Raw genomic sequence first — 21774 nt, 5'->3', positions numbered from 1 at the left:
TCCAGTTGCTGCAGCATCTCAACGAGGATGACCGAGATCGGCGCACTGAATTTGCAGAATGGGCAAAACAAAAATTGGAACAGGACCCTCAGTTTACCCAGAAGATTTTGTTTAGTGATGAGGCAAACTTTTATGCGAATGGTGAAGTTAACAAACAAAACCACCGCTATTGGTCTGACACTAACCCACATTGGATAGATCCCTCCAAGACTGTTGGAACAAAAAAAATTATGGTATGGTGTGGTATATGGGGTACAAAGATAGTGGGGCCATTCTTCATCAATGGAAACCTCAAGGCCACTGGATATGCAAAATTGCTACATGATGATGTGTTTCCCTCTTTATGCACTGAAGCTGGCACGTTCCCTGAGTTTTTCCAGCAAGATGGTGCACCACCACATTATGGGTGTCAGGTCCGAGCATTCCTAGATGAACAGTTTCCTGGAAAGTGGATTGGTCGTCGTGGGCCAATTGAATGGCCCCCAAGGTCTAAGGATCTGAGCCCCTTAGACTTTTATCTTTGGGGTCATCTGAAGGCAATTGTCTATGCTGTGAAGATACGAGATGTGCAGCACCTGAAACTACGGATACTGGAAGCCTGTGCTAGCATTTCTCCTGCGGTGTTGCTATCAGTGTGTGAAGAGTGGGAGAAGAGGGTTGCATTGACAATCCAACACAATGGGCAGCACATTGAACACATTTTATAAGTGGTCAGAAACTTGTAAATAACTCATGAAAGAATAAAGTTACGTTAAAACCAAGCACACCATTGTTTTTCTTGTGAAATTCCCAATAAGTTTGATTTGTCACATGACCCTCTTCCTATTGAAAAAACAAAAGTTGGATTCAAAATGGCCAACTTCAAAATGGCCACCATGGTCACCACTCATCTTGAAAAGTTTCCGCCCTCACATATACTAATGTGCCACAAACAGGAAGTTAATATCACCAATCATTCCCATTTTATTAAGGTGTATCCATATAAATGGCCCACCCTGTAGATTGAATTCACATTCTGTTTAATTACCATTACCTTAAAAAAATGAATGCAGTGGCTGAGACGCCGCTTTCTCACTCACCCACTCCAGCACTCCAGGTCCTGACCAGGGAAGCTTTGTCCCTCCATGCTGGCTGCAGGCTCCTTGGTAGCCTAGCCTCTCCATCTCCAGAGCACTCCCTCTGGCTCGAAAAGCTCCATCATGCACACGCCCTAATCTTCACCAGCCTATGGCTGGTCACCTTGGGGTACTTTAGCCACTTTCTCCAGTGGGTGGGTGCCTGATAAACAGGTTACCTAGCTTGCTAGTTCCCTGAAAAGGTGCTCTGTGTCCATTTGTTTGTCATGTACCAACTGCCCTATTCCTGGATTCTGACCCTCTGCTGTCTGACCTCTGTATTGACCATTTGCTGCCTGCCCTGGCCTTGGACTGTTTTTCGGATTGCTCGTACTCTACCTGTCCTGACCTTGGCTTGTCCCTGACTACAGTGGTTCCCTATCAATGGAGTTCAGATCCTGGTATATGGGTTAAAGGGTGAAAACCAGTCAAGTGACAGAATAACACTCCTATGATTAGTCAAATCTGTTAGTTGACATAGTGGTTCCACACCATGCCATAACAAATACATTTCAGGGGAAATTTCTCCTCTAGATAAGGCGGAGCTTAATGTTAATTTATAACATTCATGGAGGTTATTCAGTTTAGAAAAAAAGATTGCTTGGGCTAAACTAATTACAACGTACAAATATAAGAATTGACATTGCCATCTTTCTAATGATCGTTTAATACCTAAGCTTATAACCATGTGAAGGGGGCATCCTCGACATCTGGACTAAAGAAGCTTGCACCATCATCACAGATGAAGATTCTTTACTATAAGAGCAGTGGGATTATGGAACTCTCTGCTACAGGATGTTGTTATGGCTGATTCACTGAACAAACTCAAGAAGGGTCTGGATGTATTTTTGTAAGTAATAATCATATGCTATGGGTACTAGATTTCTAGACTTGGGATGTTGATCCAGGGCTTTATTCTGATTGCCATATTTGGACTCGGGAAGGAATTTTCTCTCTAGTAAGGGACTATTGCTATATACTTCATAGGGATTTTGCCTTCCTCTGAATCAACACCATTATACTGTATATTGGACCAAATGGACCTGTGCCTTTTTGCAACCTTGCCAACTTTGTAACCATGTACAACGTGATATAGCATTTATTCACTCTTTATAGAGCCAACAAGGAGCATATCATCCAGAAACCTGATGTTTAGTGGCATTTTAAGAGGCCAAACAGTTGTAACACACATTCAAATAAAAAATACCTGGAAAATGTACAACACAAAGCAGAAGTATTCATCACATACCACACTGCTGACCTAAACATAACATGTTGAGTTTGCATAGAAATTTCTTGTCCACGGGCACTGAAAACCGAAAGCAGGAAACAGAGATAGAGGCTTTATAAATAGACTGTTCACGGATGTTCACGGATATAAATCTGACCTACCTATCAAAAAAAAGAAATTTATGCGTTTGAAAATAGTCAGAAAGTAGGAGCACAGCCTGCGGCTGATATAAATCTTGGTTCCCTGGATAACGCACTGCATTTTAAAGCATTTTCCAAGCCATGCACTTAAAAATCAGGTAACGAGGATAGAAAAATGATGATGTACAGACGCTAAAATCACTCAGCCTGCTGCAAATCCAACTCATCATTACAGAGGTAGCACTGCTTCTCCTTTCACAGGCAGATAAAGAGTTTCTTTTTAACAATCACAAGTGTTCATCTTTCCATGCTGGGAATATTTATGCTGCAGAAACAATATGATCTCTATGAAAATCCAGCAAGGCCTGACAGAAGAAAGACCATGAAAATACATTAAGTTATATGAATTATCACTGAATGGAATGCAGAAGGTTCACTTCATTTTCCTGTATAAATTACAGGTTGTTCTGTGGGGAGACATAGTAAAGTGTTGAGAGTGGTTAAAAAAAATAAAAATCTATACTCATCACCCTCATTGATCCCGTTACGACACATTAGCCTCCGTTTTCTGATATGTTCTCAACATCCATAAAGTTCAGGAAAGACGTACAAAGCCAACCACTAGCCACTGTGGCCACTGATTGGCTGAGCAGACCTTTCCTGACACTTCCTGCGTGCCAAGACTAGACAAGGAAGGAGAAACCAGTAGAGTCGGAAAGAGAGTGGCCAGTGATTGGTGAGTACTGATTATTTTGCATAGCTTCACAACCATTTGAATGGGTTTTCTCATTGTCACACAATTACCTGTCTGCGCTCCTGCAACGAGTCCGCACGCAGTATGGCAGCGGCACAGGCATTTCTCTGTTGCTACGGCAACTAGCTCAGCTCACAGTGCGGCTGCCTGACCTATCAGGGGAAATAGGATGCCGGACCGATCAGGCTCTCTACCGGTGTCACATGCCTCCTGAGGCGGGCTATTTAAACAGGCAGCTGCTGGCCACAGGTGCCTGTGATTGGTTTTCTATGCCTCACTAGCTAGTGTTTGTTCCTCTGGATCACTGAACTTTGCCTGCTGACTTTTACATTGCTTCTTATTACTGATTTTGCCTCTGACATGACCTCCTGGTATTTCACTCTGCTTGTTGTGACCTTGCCTTTGCCTCTGACATTATCTCCTGGTTTCACTTTGCTGTGTATTTGTATCTGATTTTGGATCCTCATCTAGTCCTGGTTTAGCCTGTCTGGTTTTCACCTCTTTCTGTCTCACTACTGTTTTCCCATTTTGGTTTAGGCCCCTGCACTTAGCGAAGAAGGGACTGCCATCCAGTTGTGGGCCGTCACTTAGGATGGATCGTGCAAGTAGGTAGGGGCAGTGGTGTGGGTGGAGCACAGGGCTACACTGTTCCCTACCCTTCCATAACACTCATGACAGACATTAAAGGCATATCACTAGACTTTCCAGCGTGAATGGGCAAATATGATAATCTGTTTAAGTATCCCTAGATCTTGACATTTGTGCTCATACAATACCCTAACAACCTGTGACATACAGAAATACACATTTTCTTGACTCTCGCTGACAAGCAAGAGCAGTAGCGTGGCTCTTTCTTGGATTTTGATAGGAATTTAATAAAAGACCAGGAGAGAATGGGGGTCATCTATAAGAAACTGACATAACTGTTTCCCACTTTTACAGTTTGGCCAACATCTTTTATGCCTGTAATCATGGACACAACTGATGGTATAATAGGGCACCCAAACTGGTGCGTGGGGCCTAATGTACGATTTTATGCAAAGGCTTTTACAGTCAGATTCATACATAAAGTCTAACAGAAAAAATGGTGGCATGGCCCATAGCACGCAATATTACATAAGTATTCTTCCTTTGTATACAAAGGAGTCCATCTCTGTAGCATAGTGCCACAGGGGACTTTATGTGCCATCGTATAGCCGCCTACAGATGGCCCTGGATTCTTTAATGTGAACAGGTGCAGTATTTATGATGCATTTTTCTATCAACAGGTGAAACACGTGTTTGACAAAAACTGCATGAAAAACCAACGCTAAGAACACACGTCTTACTACATTTTTGTTCTTGCGTGGCACACTACCTGTGTCTGTCTACTGCCATGTGAGAATCTGAGAAAGTATCAATGCCAGGTCTAGAACAAAGGGGCAGAAGGTTAGTATTAGTTATGGTGCTGCATTTTAAAAAAAAAAAAAAAACACACTATATATTATAATAAATTGTCATCTATAACATTTCCTCTAATGACAATTATCTTGCACACAGAAAAAATCACTACTATACATATGAATTTGATAGAATTCGTGACTTATTGCAGCGAGCATCCACTTGGATAAATTTGCTTTTCCTAAAGGAAGCGGGATATTAATGGGTGATTGCACAGTGTGTGTTAAGTGAAGGTTTTCATAAGGAAGCGAGTGATAACAGCACTTTTCCATTCTCTACAAATTAAGTGATTAAATAATTATGTGTGAAATATCTCTATGAAGATGTTCACATAATGATGAAACTGCAGGAGATAGGAGCATCCCGCGACACCTGGCTTTCCTCCAGCTAATCTAGTTGTAAGATTCATCAGGAAAATCTAGTCTGCATGGACATAAACACCAGATGTTTGGCAGATGACGTCCAGATACTGTAATTGAATAAACACGGATACTGATTTATCCCAAGAATTGCGAGTAGGATGCCTGCTCCATATCTGCATGGCAAGGTAGAGAAACCCGTCTCAAGCCTCAGTGCAGCTGGGTTAAAGGGAACTTACTGTCTACATCCAATTCCCCCTACAGAATGTACTTGGATCACTTACAGATATATTTGGAAAAGACAAGTATTTGCTCCCATGTATAAGACTATTCATGTATCGTACAACTGTGAGCATGGACTGAATATTGTTGTACACATTAAGGCCGTTTTCACACAGTCAGGCCTCCTGCACACGAACGTGTATGCCCCGTGGTCATGCTGTGGCCCGCAAAATGCAGGCCGCAATGCACAAACACCGACCGTGGGGCAGCCACAGCGGATTGTGGACCCATTCACTTTAATGGGTCCGCGATGCGGCCGTTCCGCAAAAAGATAGGACATGTTCTATCTTTTTGCAGAACGGAAGTACGAGACGAAACCCCACAGAAGCACTCCGTAGTGCTCTCGTAGGGTTCCGTTCTGCACCATTCCGCATTGAAGTGAATGGGTCTGCATCCATTTTAAGGAATGCACACGGAACTGTGCCCGTGTATTGCGGATCCGCAAATGCTGTCCGCATAACGGCCACAGAGCGCACACGTTCGTGTGCAATAGGCCTCAGTGTTTGATTAGTGATTTCCATCAGTGATTGTGACTCACAACCAGGTGCAGCCTCCGTTCCGGATTTTTGCTCACAATCACTGATCGTGTGAAAGTGTCCTTAGCTGGCCATAAACATAGGACACTCAATTGAATGCTGTGTCCTAAATTTTCCAGACACCGCATCTACAATATGCAAAGTGTGGTTCCATGGACCATAACTGAGAGATCCCAAAAAATATTATTTAACTTAAAGCACATAGCACTTAGGCCCTGTATTCTATGGGATGGTTGGTGTCCCAGCCCCCACTATTTGTGAAATACCGGTACTTTAATGGCATATTATAACATAAAATGTGCTTAGACATTTAAATGCATGCATAGAAATGGTTAACAAAGGGATTTATGTAAGCATTAGGCCTCATGCTCAGTTGCACACAGCAAGTTTACAGCTAACTGCAAAGTTTGGTGGATCTGTTATAACGTCCATACAAATGTTTGGTCCGTATGTATTCAATTCCACGTCAAGGTATACATTCTTTTTTCTCTGTCAGATTGCTTACAAATCAGACAGTATATACGTTGTAGCATGCTTAGTCGGGTTTTGTACTATTTATTTATTTTATGCACTTGTATAGCACTACTATATTCCGCAGCACTTTACAGACATTAGCATCCAACTGTCCCCAATGGGGCTCACAATCTAAGGTCCCTATCAGCATGTCTTTGGAGTGTGGGAGGAAACCGGAGTACTTGGAGAAAAGCCACACAAACACGGGGAGAACATACAAACTCCATGCAGATGTTGTCCTTGGCCAGATTCAAACCTAGGACCCCAGCGCTGCTAGGCACCAGTGCTAACCAATGAGCCACGTGCTATGGAGATATTCTTTCCTAGCAGCATGGTACAGCATTATACTGAGGCTGTAGCGTTCTGTATACTGTTGCAAATGCTCCATACATGTGACTCTATTGTATGCATGGGGACTTGGATAAATATAACACCTACATAGAAAGACAGAAACAACTATCCAAATGTATCCAATTTTGACTATATTACAGGGGTTGTCCAGTTTTTCCTCAACCTCTTCTCATATATATCACTGATATAATATAATGATATTACCTGTCCCTTATCTTCAGATCTCAATGCCATTCACATGACCCCATCCATAGCCTGGTGATGTCGCTTCCACCAACTTGCTTCTGCATCTTCATGTTTGTACCTGGTCCTGTCTGCATCCCCATCAATCAGGCATCATCATCAGATCTCCTGCAATATCAGGTGCTTGTGCCAGAACAGGAGATCTGATGATGACGCCTACTCCCTGACCATGTAAAGTGGATAGGCGAAGATGCAGCTATGACCAGGAATTAATATGAGGACACAGAAGCAAGCCAGTGGATGCAACATCACCAAAAGAAACACAGAGGGCTACACAGGGAGTCACGGGACTGGCATCACAATCTAAAGATAAGGACCATACAGGAAATAACACTGTCTTAGGAAATGAAGAGTTGCAAGACAGTGATATAAATATGAGAAACTGTTGAAAAAACTGAACCCCATTAATTATGAGGTATTCTGGTTTAAGCAAATAAATAGCATTCATAACATTTTCCTATAGATTTCCTGTATCAATGAATGTGAATTATCATTCAGTATTGAACTGAAGCCTTGAATGAGTGGTGTGGGTTCAGTAGGACACATTATAACATCTATGTGGACCATGTGGAGGACTGGTTTCCTCCAGATGCTCAGATGTTCTCCACCACATAATACAGAAGACTTAGAAGAGTGTCTTAGATTGTAAGCAGCATCCACATTTCAGTTTTCAAGCAGAGCACTCCCATGATTACAGAAAACGGCCTGCTCGTTTAGCTGATTGAAGATTCTGCAGAGGTTTTTAGATACCACCTATTAAAAAGCCTCCTATAACAGGTTATACTCATGAAAGTTAATAGACCAGAGATCTCCCACATACACACAAACTGCTAAACTAACATCCTCTCAATGGAAGTGGAGCAAACACAACCATCTCATATAAAGCACAATGGTTAATGAGCTCATTGGTTGCTGAGAAGAATCTGGTTCCCTTGGATAGTAAATATCGTACTTCGATGATGACTTGTACAGCCTCTTAAACTGATCCTATGATAAAGTAGTCACAGATTATCATCCAGTGGACATGCTAGTTGCAATCATCAGTTCCATACAAACATTATAAATCCCCTTCAATTCAAATTTGCATGCACATATACCTAAAAATAATTTCTATGAAGCACATTAAAATACACCTTGTAGTAATTCATTAGTGAAAAAGCCATTATCATTAGGCAAGCAGCATCAGAACTGGCAGCGCTAATTGATATTCTAAAGACATCAATTTTTAGTTGATTACTAGATAATATCCTCAAGGTAAAGTGTTACCTTATTACCTACTGTGGAATACCAGCCTTCTGCAGAGTACATACGGTCAGATAGATAGATAGATAGATAGATAGAAATATAATAATGGATGGATAGATATGAGATAGACAGATAGATAGATAGATAGATAGATAGATAGATAATAGATAGGAATAGATAGATAGGAGAGAAAGAGATAGATAATAGATAGGAATAGATAGATAGATATATAGATGAGACAGATGGATGGATAGATAGAAGATAGATAGATAGATAGATAGATAGATAGATAGATAGATAATAGATAGATGAGATAGATGGATGGATAGATAGATAGATAGATATGAGATAGATAGATAGATAGATAGATAGATAGATAGATAGAATCTACATATATGAAGATCGCTTATAGGTGTATTTCCATTTTAACTCCTCATGTTGTGCATGCGTATTAGAGGGGTTGTTCAGACCACAGATATTGATGACTAGGTTTTAGTGAAATGGCCTTTGGATCATAGATCCTAAGGTGATTCGTTCAAAAACTTCGATGTTAATGCTGTTTCTGTACAGCATTAAAATGTATTGGCCAAATTTCATCTCGCTAGAAGTCACGCGAGACTTCGGTGAATTACTACTGTACTACTGGGGGGATGATGTTGTCGCGACGGGAACGAGCCTCCCTAGCATCGCGGGTGACGTAATGAGGCTTATCCCAGTTGCGGCTTGCTATTGGCTGAGACCGTCACCCACCAGCGGCGGCCATGCAAGCATCAGGAGCAACGCTGGTGCTGGGGAGCAGGGTAAGTATAACCTATCTGAGGTGCCTGGGCATTTTAGGGGGCATTATAGGGGTCTTGCACGACTTCAGGCGAGACGAAGCCAATACATTTTAATGCTGTACAGAAACAGCATTAACATGGAAGTTTTTGAACGAATCAACTTCGGATCTATGATCCAAAGGTCGATTCGCTCAAGCGTATTCGCCGCTCCTCTCATGTTCACCTGAATGGGATGAACAGCTGTAATTACACTGCACGGCCGCTACAATACAGACGGTCTGGAAACCAGATCACTGAAAGGTCTTAATAACAGGGTTAGTCTGATATATATGGATTGATCATTTAATACATCCCTAATTTCCTAATTATGCAAATTATCCTACATAAATGAACAGGGTGTGAATTCAATTTTTATTTTATTTTAACTTGGCGAGTGCTGGATGAAACATAATAATTCTCCACCGCATCCTTTGTTCTGGAAAGTGTAAGTTGGATCTGTATTGGCATGAGCGGATTAACCTGTTTGGACATTTCTGTCATGTACAGTGGTTTTCCAAAGACAATGCTGTACTCTTTTTCACTATGCTAAGTTCATTGTACATGTGTAGAAATTCTAGACAATGTAGATTTTATGAACTAGTTTGGTGCAATTTATGGAATCTTTTAGGGTTCATGAGCTTGGGAAAAGATCCATCCAGAGCAGGGTTGCCAAACGTCCAGAAATTTCTGGACAGTCCGTAAAAATAAGTGACTTTTTCCTGTGTTGATGATTTTTTTGAGGCTGGTGGTTCTTGACTAGATTATTTTGGTTGTAATTATCATCATTTTACACCTCACAGTAAAGGCTGGTAATAAGCTCTTATCAGTATATTGAGCTATAGACATGTATGACCTTTAATCTTTATCATCTAATTTGGTTTTCCAATTTGTCCGTAAAAAAAATGTTGGTGTCCGTGATTTTGTGATATTTTGTCCAGAAAAAAGAAAAATTCTGGTTGGCAACACTATTCCAGAGCTGTAGTTCACACATGCAGCCATATAGTGTCTCAAAAAAGAACAGTATATTCCACTAGATGCACTGCTTAAAGTGGCATGTGTTTGAGCAACAATTTTCTTACAGACATTGGTGGACATCTATCAAGACCAGCATTTTCATCACCGGTCTTGATTCCCCCTGCCCAGCCAGAGAACGCGCCAAATTTATGCACAGGCCTCTCATAGATTTGTTGCATCCTCCCACTGGCCGTGTGACAGACTAAATCTACCGCAGCCCCCTACCTGCCATAGATTTCTGTCATAATTCACACCAAAAAATGTTGTGAATGCAGATAACTGTGCCAGGCCTGCTGGCACCACCCCCTATGAAAAGTGGTAAGAAGGGGTAAAAGTTGCAAATTTTGCTGCAGATATAGCGAGTTATGCAACAAAAGTGGAGTAAATATTATGTTTACTGTATTGAAGTTCAATTTTTCTTAACTTCCATTATGAACCAGGCACAAATTCTACAGATTCACCGTAAGGATGGTCCTTGCCCACTGTAATATAAAATATGACAGTGTAGAACAGATTGCCGCTCTATGGATAATTAGATCTGCTCAAAGAAGCCAATTAAGTTCCATGGTGAGTTATGCAGAACTCTCATAATTGTTGCAATAAAGAACAATTTCATAATAATAACATTTGCATTTTATAGAGTGCAGCTTCTCTGTAGCTGCAAAATGTCTCCACTAATTGACTTGCACTGGAAGTCGTATCAGGGGGATAGAGCGGACAAAGCTGACAAAATCCTGCAGGGCCTTATTTAATGGGCAGACCTTTCATGCATGCTACACCTCTTTATGTTAAACCACTTGCATCGCCCCCTACCTGTTGAAGGTATTGTTTCTGTTAACCATCCTTAGGAATCCTGTGGGGTCTGTTACAGAATTCATTTTATTGTTAAGATCTTCGTATTGCTGGTCCATATAATCTCCTGCCTCACTTTCGGTTTCGCTGCTTGCACAAGTCCTAGAGATAAGAAACAGACAATGTTACATCTTAAACATGCTTGACGGGATTTAATTTGCTTTCCTTTTAAGACATGCTGATAGGAAATTATATCACTCTAAGCAATAAAGTCAGAAGGACATTAAAAGTGATAGAGCATCCAATAAACACTGTACATCTGAGTAAGCAATGCATTTTACATCACAAGATCATAGCAAAAAATGTGAATACTGAAGACTATTGGTAGAAAACATAGGGGGTCATTTATTATACTGAAATACGGCTATATTTGGCATATTTCAGGTGCAGATGGCGGCGCAACGGTTAGTTGCGCCACTATTTGTAACTTCTCCCCGCTGACGCCAGGTCTAATATTGTGGACATGTCATGGGTGGGGAAGGGGACAGGCTGTCTCATTCATCATTTTCTATGCCTGTTTTAGGCATAGAAAATGGTCTAAATGTAAGACAGCAAGGAAGCCGTCGGACATTTAGAACTGGCGCTATGGAGAGGTCTGCACGTCTTCATAACTTCGGCAGATCCTCCGCCAGTGCAGTGGTTTGTTAAGACTAGCGTCTAAAAAGCCGGTCTTAATAAATGTCACAAGTAATTTCTTTATTCGTTGTAGCTGATCACCCCTCTTTAATGTCACTAAAAAGAATCTGTCGTCACGACCTCCACCCCATTAGTGTGGATAGCTGAAGAGACACAGATTCCAAACATGTAATTAGATCCACTCCTTTTATATTGAAGGCCTATCCTCAGGGTATCCATCAACATATGATCAGTGGAGGTCCAACACCCTGCACCCCTGCCAATCAGCTGTTCGGGAGTATCTTCAGTGCCATAAGCAAGCGCTGGAACTACATAACTCCAGCCAGGGAATTTTCTGGACAGTCCGTAAAAGTAGATGACTTTTTTCCTGTGTCACTGAAAAAAATATTGATGTGTCCGTGACTAGATTATTTTGGTGGTAATTATCATCATTTTACAGTTCACAGTAAATGCTGGTAAGGAGCTCTTATCAGTATATTGAGCTACAGATATAAATTACTTAGAATTTGTATCATTCATTATGGTTTTCCAATTTGTCCGTAAAAAATGTTGGATGTGAGTGATTTTTGGATAAATTGTTAAAAAAAAAAAAAATATATGGTTGCCAATCCTAGCCATTGTGTGGTTGAATGCCATTAATATTAAAGGACTGGACAACTTCTTTAGGCTGGCTATACATTAATGTCAGCTAAACCCACCGATTTTGGCAGGACTTACCAACCACCTAATGTGTATGGAGGCTTCCTGACTATTCCCAATGGCAAACGGTGGGAGAAATAGGGATCATGCAGTTGATTTTAACATGCCCTATCCTGTTGTCCTTGGGGAGATAACCTCCATCAGAAGAATCTGGTTGCCGTTTACTACCTTGTCCCCTTTCAGAATACATGCATGCTCAGCTGAGGGGCACATGGTGATAGATTCACTTTAAGAAATATATATATATATATATATATATATATATATATATATATATTCAGATAATTGAACTCCATGAAAACAAGTCCTAATATTCTACAGCCCCACTCTGATCACCATTTACAGGCCACTATTACAGCAATCAATCACAGTGATCAAATTGGGACCTATTTTATAAAGGTGACATAGTGATCAGATCTGAACACATTTATTCACATATAGCAAACATTACTATGTACCATACATACTGCACATAAGGTTTATTGTTAAAATATGTCTACTAACTGGGTGCAAGGCAGAATGTTGTATCTGGTAGTAAAGAGCTGAGCTTGTTGTGAGCCTCTACAACATATTTCAAACTTAGCAATGCGGCAGATTGATGAGATCAGCCCCTAATGTGTTCCACAGTACAACATTATAATGTAATTATTGCATAGGTCATCTCTGTGGATATCAACCTGAGAATGGAGACAAGCTGCAAATGTGACAAGTTTCGTGGAGTTTGCTTCTATTTCTTAATCCCAGTGTTCCCATGCAATCTCATAAATTGTAAAAAATGTATGAAGCATACTAAATTATGCATGCAAACAAAAAATATCCTCCTTGCAGCTGCATTATAAATTTCACCAGCGATACACTGTGCTATGAACTGTAACCATTTATGAAAGTCAAGCTATGGAGTGCTGGAAATTAATTCCTATATCACAGGCGGGCATGATGTACAATGCATGGCTGTAACCTTTAGGATGCCTTCACACACAGCAGATTTTTTGCGACTGAAAATCAGTCCCATTCTCCTGAATGGGGCTTGCAGAAATCGGTGCTTGCCGCCAAAACAAACCCATTCAGATGGATGGAACTGATTTTCAGTAGGAGAAATTTCTTCCACATGTGAAGGCCCCTTAAAATTCTGACTGTATGCTAGAGGTGTGACATCCAAAATCTTCAAATCTTACCCATTAGTGTTACTGGTCTTCGGGGTAATAAGATTAATTTAGCAGTACAAGGTCTTAGGCTAGTTTCACATTAGCATTAGACATGTCTTCCCAAAACAGCTTGCTGGAGATGTCTGGATCCGGAATTGTCAGACATTACCTGATACCCGCGGCCCCATTAACTATAATGGGGACTGGAGGAGAACTAGCCAGAACCCGATAAGTATGCCGAGATGAAAACATCTGCGTGGCTCCCCATTCAGAGCTCTTGCATACTCAGCTGAACCGCGTGAATGGGGAGGGTCGAAGGTTGCTGCCAGAGGTGTTAACTTCCCTGAGAATGGATCGGGCATTTCTTTCCCCAACATAGTGTCACGGCCATGGCTATGACCCTGACTCTTCAACCGCATGCGATTGACAACAAAACAAAACCGCTGACAATCACAGGTGAGGGCAGTGGTATTTGCCTCACCTGTGGTTGCCGCTGACAACGCTTGCTTGTGGCAGCTTTCCTGCTGTGCATGCGGTTGCACCTAGCAACCCCTATGTTAGGTGTGTGTGTATTGTATTCCCTGTGTTGTTTGTACGTGTAGTGTGTTGTGTGCACTGACACTTTTCCTGCACTGTGGTTGCCCGTGGCAACGTTTGGCTGTCTGTACATGTGGTGGCAGTGTCCCGGCCTCTGGGCTATTCCCCAGGACACAGTTGCCACCCATGTCGTGGCCAGCGGCAACAACCACAGTGGGTTGCTACTCTTGGACACTTTCCCTTTAATCTTGTGTTTTCCCTTCCCGGGTGTTGGAAGGGTTAACTTCCTTCCCAGTGTGTGTGTGTGTCAGACTGTGGGGTGTGGCTTCCTGGCCTATATAGCCTCACTGTTAGCATGGCTCTGTGGGTTGTTTCAGCCATGCTTGCTGGAGCAGCCGCCTGTGTTTCTATCTGCCAGTGAGAGACACCCCTGTGGTCATAAAGATATTGTCCTTATGTTTATGTCTGCTGTGTGTTGATGTTGTATGTTATGTTCTGTTGGGACCTTTCTATGTGTTTGGTGCAGCTTACGGTTCTGGATTCCTGTTTGCGCAGGGATCCAGTCAGCAAGGCTGTGACAGGTTGGTGGAACTAATAGTTCGCCTGTCATTCCCGTAAGGCTGTATGAGTTCCCCTTTTCCCAACAGCTTGGCCATTGAGACTCCTGCTCCTCCGTGCCTAGGAGGAGTAGGTCGTCTTACCCTGACTCCTAGCGCAGGGACCGGACGGAGGGTGAGTTAGGGATCCGAGGTTCCTGCGCATGGGTCCTCCTACCTTTAAGGTCGGCCCATGCAGTTAGGAGTTAGGGTCAGGGTAGGGTCGCTGTAGGAGGTGACCTGCTCCCTATCCTGTTCTCCTGGCCGAGTAGGCCTACAGCACATGGCAGCGCACGGCTGAGGATTTTCCCCATCCTCAGCCGTGACACATAGGCCTTACGAACCTAGGCTTAATATCCAATAAACATTAGATGGTCAGCATAATCAGACCAGACTTTATCTAATGTGTATGGTCACCTTTTGTAACGCACCTAGTTGATCAGTTAGGATCTCAACTGCGGAAGCAATGGACATGCACTATTATCCCACTGCCCTTGTTCTTGGCTGTGGGATTCGCGGTTACTCAGTATGTACCCCAGGCGTCTCTCTCCGTCTTGGGCGGAGAGTTTGGGGTAACAAAATCATTTACTGCTATCCATCTATTTAGTATTACTGCTGGAGAGGAAGGTCTTCCAGTATTACAGGAGTCACAAGTTAGTATGAGCTTGTGCACAGTTCAGAGTTAGTATCTAGTATGCAATAGGTTCAGGGTTAGTATATAGCATGTCCACAGTTTAGTATATTGTATGCCATAGGTTCAGAGTTAGTATATAGCATGTCCTCAGTTTAGTATATAGTATGCAGTAGGTTCAGAGCATGTCCACAGTTTAGTATATAGTATGCAGTAGGTTCAGAACATGTCCACAGTTTAGTATATACAGGGCCGGATTAAGAGCATCATGGGCCTGGTGCTGAGGATTTTGCTGGGCCTTTTTATGGAACTGCACTCAGTGTCTTAATCATTTGGCGTCTATCTTGGCAACATGGAGGGGGACCACGGGAGGGGGACCCTGAGGGTGGGGGCACCCTCAGGGCACTATAGTGTCAGGAAAACCGCTTTGTTTTCCTGACACTATAGTGATCATTTAACATGACTATGAAGATTACTGTTTTCTAGCTGCTGTGGACTGTGGACAACAGCAGCTAGAAACAGTAATTTTCATAGAGCTGTGTTATGATTTATGGACACAGCACTCAGCATGCTTAGCCAGTCAGATAGAAGGCTGGCTAAGCATGCTGAGAGCTGTGTCTAAATAACATAACACATTAAAGGGATTCTGTCACCAGGTTTCACCCCTGTCAGCTAAACATATGCTGATGTTCAAGGCGTCTTCACGATTCCTAATGTGGGCTTATAAATGTCATCTGTGGGCTTATTTAGCTAAAAAACAGCTTTTACTAACCTGTCAGTCAAACAAATAAGGTGCCCAAGGGGATGTTAATGAATGCAAGGTGTCGGCCGCACCCGCCGCCGTTCGTGCCCAGCGCCGCCTTTCCGGACTTCTGCGCCGCCTCCTAATCCTATGTGCCGCCTCTCGCTCTCCCTCCCTCCCCCCTCCTCCTGCTGTAAGATCTCGCGCATACAGGGGTTGAGCGAAGTGCCGGCGTATGCGCACTTCGCTGTAAGAAGCCAAATGGAGAAGTCTGCACGGGCGCATCAGGCAGAGCCCTGTGCGCAAGCGCGAGATCTTACAGCAGAAGGAGGGGGGAGGGAGGTCGAGCGAGAGGCGGCACAGAGGATTAGGAGGCGGTGCAGAAGTCCGGAAAGGCGGCGCTGGGTGCGGCGGGCATCTTGCACCCATTAACATCCCCTTAGGCACCTTATTTGTTTGACTGACAGGTTAGTAATAGCTGTTTTTTAGCTAAATAAGCCCACAGATGACATTTATAAGCCCACATTAGGAATCGTGAAGACGCCCTGAACATCAGCATATTTTTAGCTGACAGGGGTCAAACCTGGTGACAGAATCCCTTTAAAGAAAATTATTGTTTCTAGCTGCTGTGGACTGTGGACTAGCAGCTAGAAACAGTAATTTCTTTAATGTGTTATGTTATAGAGACTGAGCTCTCAGCATGCTTAGCCAGTCAGTAATTTTCATAGTGCTGTTATGATTTATGGACACAGCTCTCAGCATGCTTAGCCAGCCTTCTATCTGGCTGTGCTTCTTGAGAGTCACAGTCCACAGGCTCAGAAACAGCCAGATAGAAGGCTGGCTAAGCATGCTGAGAGCTGTGTCCATAAATCAGAACAGCACTATGATTGCCCTCCCTTCCAACTGGATGAGTTTATCTGATACCTGCCCTGCTCCAGAAGCTCCTGCTGTCTCACGGGCTGGTGTGGCTGAGCGCTGTGGGCCGTGTGCTGGTCGAAACTGCTGAGTAGGTTGTACACAGCGCAGCGTGCAGGAGGGATAACCGCGGGCGCACTGAGGTCATATCCGGCGGGCCGGCATTACAGGAACCGCACCAGCTGCTCTGACGTCCTGCCGCCGGATATCCTGTGACGTATATCCGGCGACAGGACGTCAGAGCAGCTGGTGCTGTTCCTGTAATGCCGCGGCCCGCCGGATATGACCTCAGTGCACCCGCGGTTATCCCTCCTGCACGCTGCGCTGTGTACAATAGTGATGGGAAGTTCGGATCTTTCAGATTAATCGGTTCATGAATCGGATCTTCGGTTCACTTGCTGAGTCACTGACTGCTGAGCTGACTCGCAAGTGAACCGAAGACTCTAGGTGCCGGTGCGCATGCGCAGATGCTATCCATTCGATTCACTTGCTGCTGCTGACTCAGTCGGCTCTTCAGCTCTCTAATGAGTGAGTCCGGATCAGGAAGAGTGATTGATTATAGTGATAGTGAAGGGAAGCTGAGGCTGACGCCGGACAGGAGGACTCAGGAGCCTTCACTGTGGTGTGCATTGTTGTCTGTTGTGCATTGTTACCCACAGTGACAACAGTCTGACACTGACAGTAGTACAACCAACCAAGTGAAGTGAAATGTGAATGCACGCACAGGGAAAACTATGTGCTGAATTGATAACAGTATTACAGTAACACAGTCACTGGCTGATAATAAAATAGTCCCCACAGTCCCCACTTAACGGAATGCATAAAGGAGATGTGAACCCACCCTTAGTTATATAGCTACTGAATGAGATGCCTTTAACATATATATCTCCTGAGAAGCCAATTTGATCCTAAAGGGTTAATTCAACCTGTAATCTAAACTCTGTGTGATCTGTCACTTCTCTTATCTCTCTGCTCCTGTCAAAGGCGTACATAGAAATCACTGGGCCCCATAGCAAGAATCTAAATTGGGCCCCCATTCCCCTTTTATAGCCCCTCCCACTACCCATTCCAGGCCTCTCTCTTTGTTCCATGAACTATGTTCGCTGCTGTTTTATAATTTATGCCATCAGGGCCGGATTGGCACACAAAAGAGGTATAGTAGATACAGTGTGTACAGATGTATAGTGTATACAGCAGTGTACTGATATGTGAGGAATGTGGTATAATATATGCAGTGTGTTCAGGTATATAGTATATACAGCAGTGTACTGATATATGAGGTATAAATTACAGCTCGTACCTCACATATCAATCCAATACTGTATATACAATATACCTGTACACACCATCTATTACTCCTCGTACCTCACATATCAGTACACTGCTGTATATACTATATATCTATACACACTGCATATATTATACCTTGTACCTCACATATCAGTACACTGCTGTATATACTATATATCTGTACACAGTGCATCTATTATACCTCGTACCTCACATATCAGTACACCACTGTATATACAATATATCTATACACACTGCATATATTATACCTTGTACCTCACATATCAGTACACTGCAATATATATTATATATCTGTACATATTGCATCTATAATACTGTTTAATATATGCATTGTGTGTGTGTGTGTATATATATATATATATATATATATGTGAGGCATACAAGGTATAATACTGTAGATGCAGTGTTTATAGAAATATGTGGTCAGTTATGCATTATAGTCACTGTGTGTGTGAGGTACATGAGGTAGTGGTCACTGTACCTGTCTGAAGTATTATACATGAGTGAGCAATGAGTAAAAACAGGGCATGGAGGGGGGGTAAATGATGAAAAGTGGAGGACCTCCTCTTACCACTCCATTCCAGTCTGTATGGATCAATGCAGAGCTGCTTGTGAACTTCTAATACTTGCTGTTAGGGGTTGAAGGACCTGTGATGATGTCATCACAGGTCCTGGCAGATGTACCTTTCAAACCTAGGAACTACACCATTTTTGGTGCAGTTCCTTTGCTAGATTCTGCAGGACCTGTGATGCTGAAGATGATGTCATCACAGGTCCTGGCAGATGCACTGTTCTAACCTGGGAACTACACTTTACACTGTGCAGTTCCCTTACAGGACCTGTGAAGACTCCCTGTACTACTCAGACGACTCAGAGCTGCTAGTGCTTGCCTTGCCTCAGCTCTGATTGGTTGGTGGGCGGGGAGGGGAGGGGCTGGCAGAAGCAGCTTCCACTCTAGGATCATATTACGCTCCTCCCGAGTCCCTCCCTCAGGCTCCTGCTGCCAGCGTGAGGTGAGCGGCTCTGCATTGTCTGTGTGCTATGTGACGCTGTGTACAACAGAGGACTATTAACCCTCCCGACGGCCTTTTGGCTGGCAGATGGGCCTATTTTATGGTAGGGGCCTGGAGCTGCAGCTCCATCAGCCCCTACGTTAATCCGGCCCTGAGTATATAGTATGCAGTAGGTTCAGAACATGTCCACAGTTTAGTATATAGTATGCAGTAGGTTCAGAGCATGTCCACAGTTTAGTATATAGTATGCAGTAGGTTCAGAGCATGTCCACAGTTTAGTATATAGTATGCAGTAGGTTCAGAGCATGTCCACAGTTTAGTATATAGTATGCAGTAGGTTCAGAGCATGTCCACAGTTTAGTATATAGTATGCAGTAGGTTCAGAGCATGTCCACAGTTTAGTATATAGTATGCAGTAGGTTCAGAGTTGGTTTGGGAGTATCGTCTCACACCAGCAGGAACCACCCCACTCTGAGTTCCAGGGCATTAATCAGAGCAGGTAACAGGCATATACTTGCGGTTAGTTGGTCCTGGCTAGGAAGCCAGCAGTGGGGAAGCCAGTGGCAAGAAGGTAGACAGTCCTTCACGCTGTTGTTAGGGATCCAGGTCTGGATATGTGGACACAGTCCTCAGATACAGTGGAGCTAGCAGGGTGCGCACTCCATTAGTGGAACACCCTGCTTAGCACCTGTCTTCTATTTAAGGGCCGGACGGTAAGTGGGCGGAGTCACAGGACGGCCCAGCAGCCACTGCGTTCCACGCTGGAGCGCAAGCCAGCGTAACAACACAGGCGGTCGCTGCGTTCCACGCTGGAACGCAAGCCAGCGTATCATCGCAGACGGCCGGTGCGTTCCACGCTGGAGCGCAAGTCAGCGTATCGTCACAGGGAGCCGCTGTGATCCAGGCTGTACTGTTACACCTTTAGACTCAGAACTGTGTATGGAACGGAGTCCACCAAATATGCTCAAACTCATCATTTTGACCTTACAACAGAAAGTGAAATCGACCCAGCGATGTCTTCAATGGTAAAACCGTCGTGCACGCATTCTGCACATTTTATTCCGGATACATACATTGAATAAGTACGACTTTGATTTGCATTTCTTCTTGGGCCATTAATTGAATCAATATAATGATCCTTTACAGTACAGCACTTACAATGAACACCAAATGAAGCCTGATTAGTAGTCCAATAGTTATATGTGTTCTATAGATTCCAGGAAGGATTTCTGTGAACATAAGTGACAATCCCGTGGGCAGTTTAATAGAGCCAGTCCAGGTTGTCAAGCTTTAGTCCACTGCACATATTGGTTTCTTAGGTGAGTTGGAACTATTTCAACAGGGATAATACTGCCTTACGACAAGGAGGCTGCTGATCCTCCACAGCGACGAGATATGGATGAAGCAGATACAGATGTTGTAAATAAAACTGTTATGGACAGAAGGACAGAAAAATGTTATGGCCGTATCACTCATTCTGTCCCGTTAGTCTTTACAATGTGTCTGGGATCGTTTTATTCTTGTCATAAAAAGTTATTTGTCTCAGTGGACTGCAATGGGTGTTCCATCCTGGGAACTACTCTGGCCTCAGATAAGGTACTGTATCTGGAACTTGTAGGAACAGGCTGTGATGCGATAGCCTTTTCTAAATCCATTTTTATATGTTTTTTTTTTATGATTACACTGCTTTTAAAGAGTACCTACAACGTTAACAAACTTCTGACAGAGCTCAGCTGAGTGCTTCTTACCATTTGTTTTAACGATCGGAGGGAGCTATGACAGGTCAGTAGTTTGTTACAGTTAGGCTCCATTCACACGTCCGCAATGTGTTTTGCGGATACACGGAGACACGGATCCGCAAAACACGGAAAGCGGCAATGTGCATTCCGCATTTTGCGGACCGCACATTGCCGACATAATAGAATATGCCTGTTCTTGTCCGCAATTGCGGACAAGAATAGGACATGTTCTATTTTTTTGCGGAAACGGAAGCACGGATGCGGAAGTGCGGATCCGCAAATGTGGTTGCGGACAGCACATTCCGTCCCCATAGAGAATGAATGGGTCCGCACCCTTTCCGCAAAATTGCGGAAAGGATGCGGACACATTTTGCGGACGTGTGAATGGAGCCTTATAGGTACTCTTCAAAGGGGTTTTCTGGGAATTTTTTATTGACTACCTATCCTCTGGATACGTCATCAGTATCTTATCTGTGGGGGTCTGACACCCGGGACCCCTACCGATCAGCTGTCTGAGAGAGCACTGGTGCTCACAGTAGGTCATCAGTTAAAAAATCCCAGAAAACCCTTTTAGGGTGCATTTACATCACCGTTTAGCTTCCATTCTTCTAATCCATCAGAAGAAGAGAGAGAGAGAAAAAAAAACAGGATCCAGTAAAAAAACTGATCCTGTTGCATCAGTTGTCATCTGTTTAACGGATGCAGACGGTTGTATTATCAGTAACGGAAGCGTTTTTGCTGAGCCCTGCCAGATCCAGCAGAAGCGCGAGTGTGAAAGCCTAAGCCATTTCCATCTGAGATCCGGTTTTTTTTTAGACGGATAAAAAACGGATCTCAGACGGAAATGGCTCAAATGGATGACAACTGATGCAACAGGATCCTGTTTTCTTTTTCTCTCTCTCTCTTCTTCTGATGGA

At 43.3% G+C, this 21774-nt stretch overlaps 1 protein-coding gene across 2 annotated transcripts in view; it reads right to left on the bottom strand.

The window, feature by feature from the left end:
• The window catches only part of TTC28 (tetratricopeptide repeat domain 28), a 639226-nt gene that overhangs the window by 107277 nt on the left and 510175 nt on the right, over positions 1-21774 (bottom strand). For both annotated transcript variants that reach the window (XM_040416538.1, XM_040416539.1), the window contains one exon: positions 10855-10995. In XM_040416538.1, coding sequence (XP_040272472.1) covers positions 10855-10995 — 141 coding nt within the window. The remainder of the gene's footprint in view (positions 1-10854; positions 10996-21774) is intronic.

Source organism: Bufo bufo, chromosome 2 (assembly GCF_905171765.1).
Source record: "Bufo bufo chromosome 2, aBufBuf1.1, whole genome shotgun sequence".
In the NCBI taxonomy this organism is placed as follows: Eukaryota; Metazoa; Chordata; class Amphibia; order Anura; family Bufonidae; genus Bufo; species Bufo bufo.
This window is presented reverse-complemented; position numbering and strand designations above follow the sequence as displayed.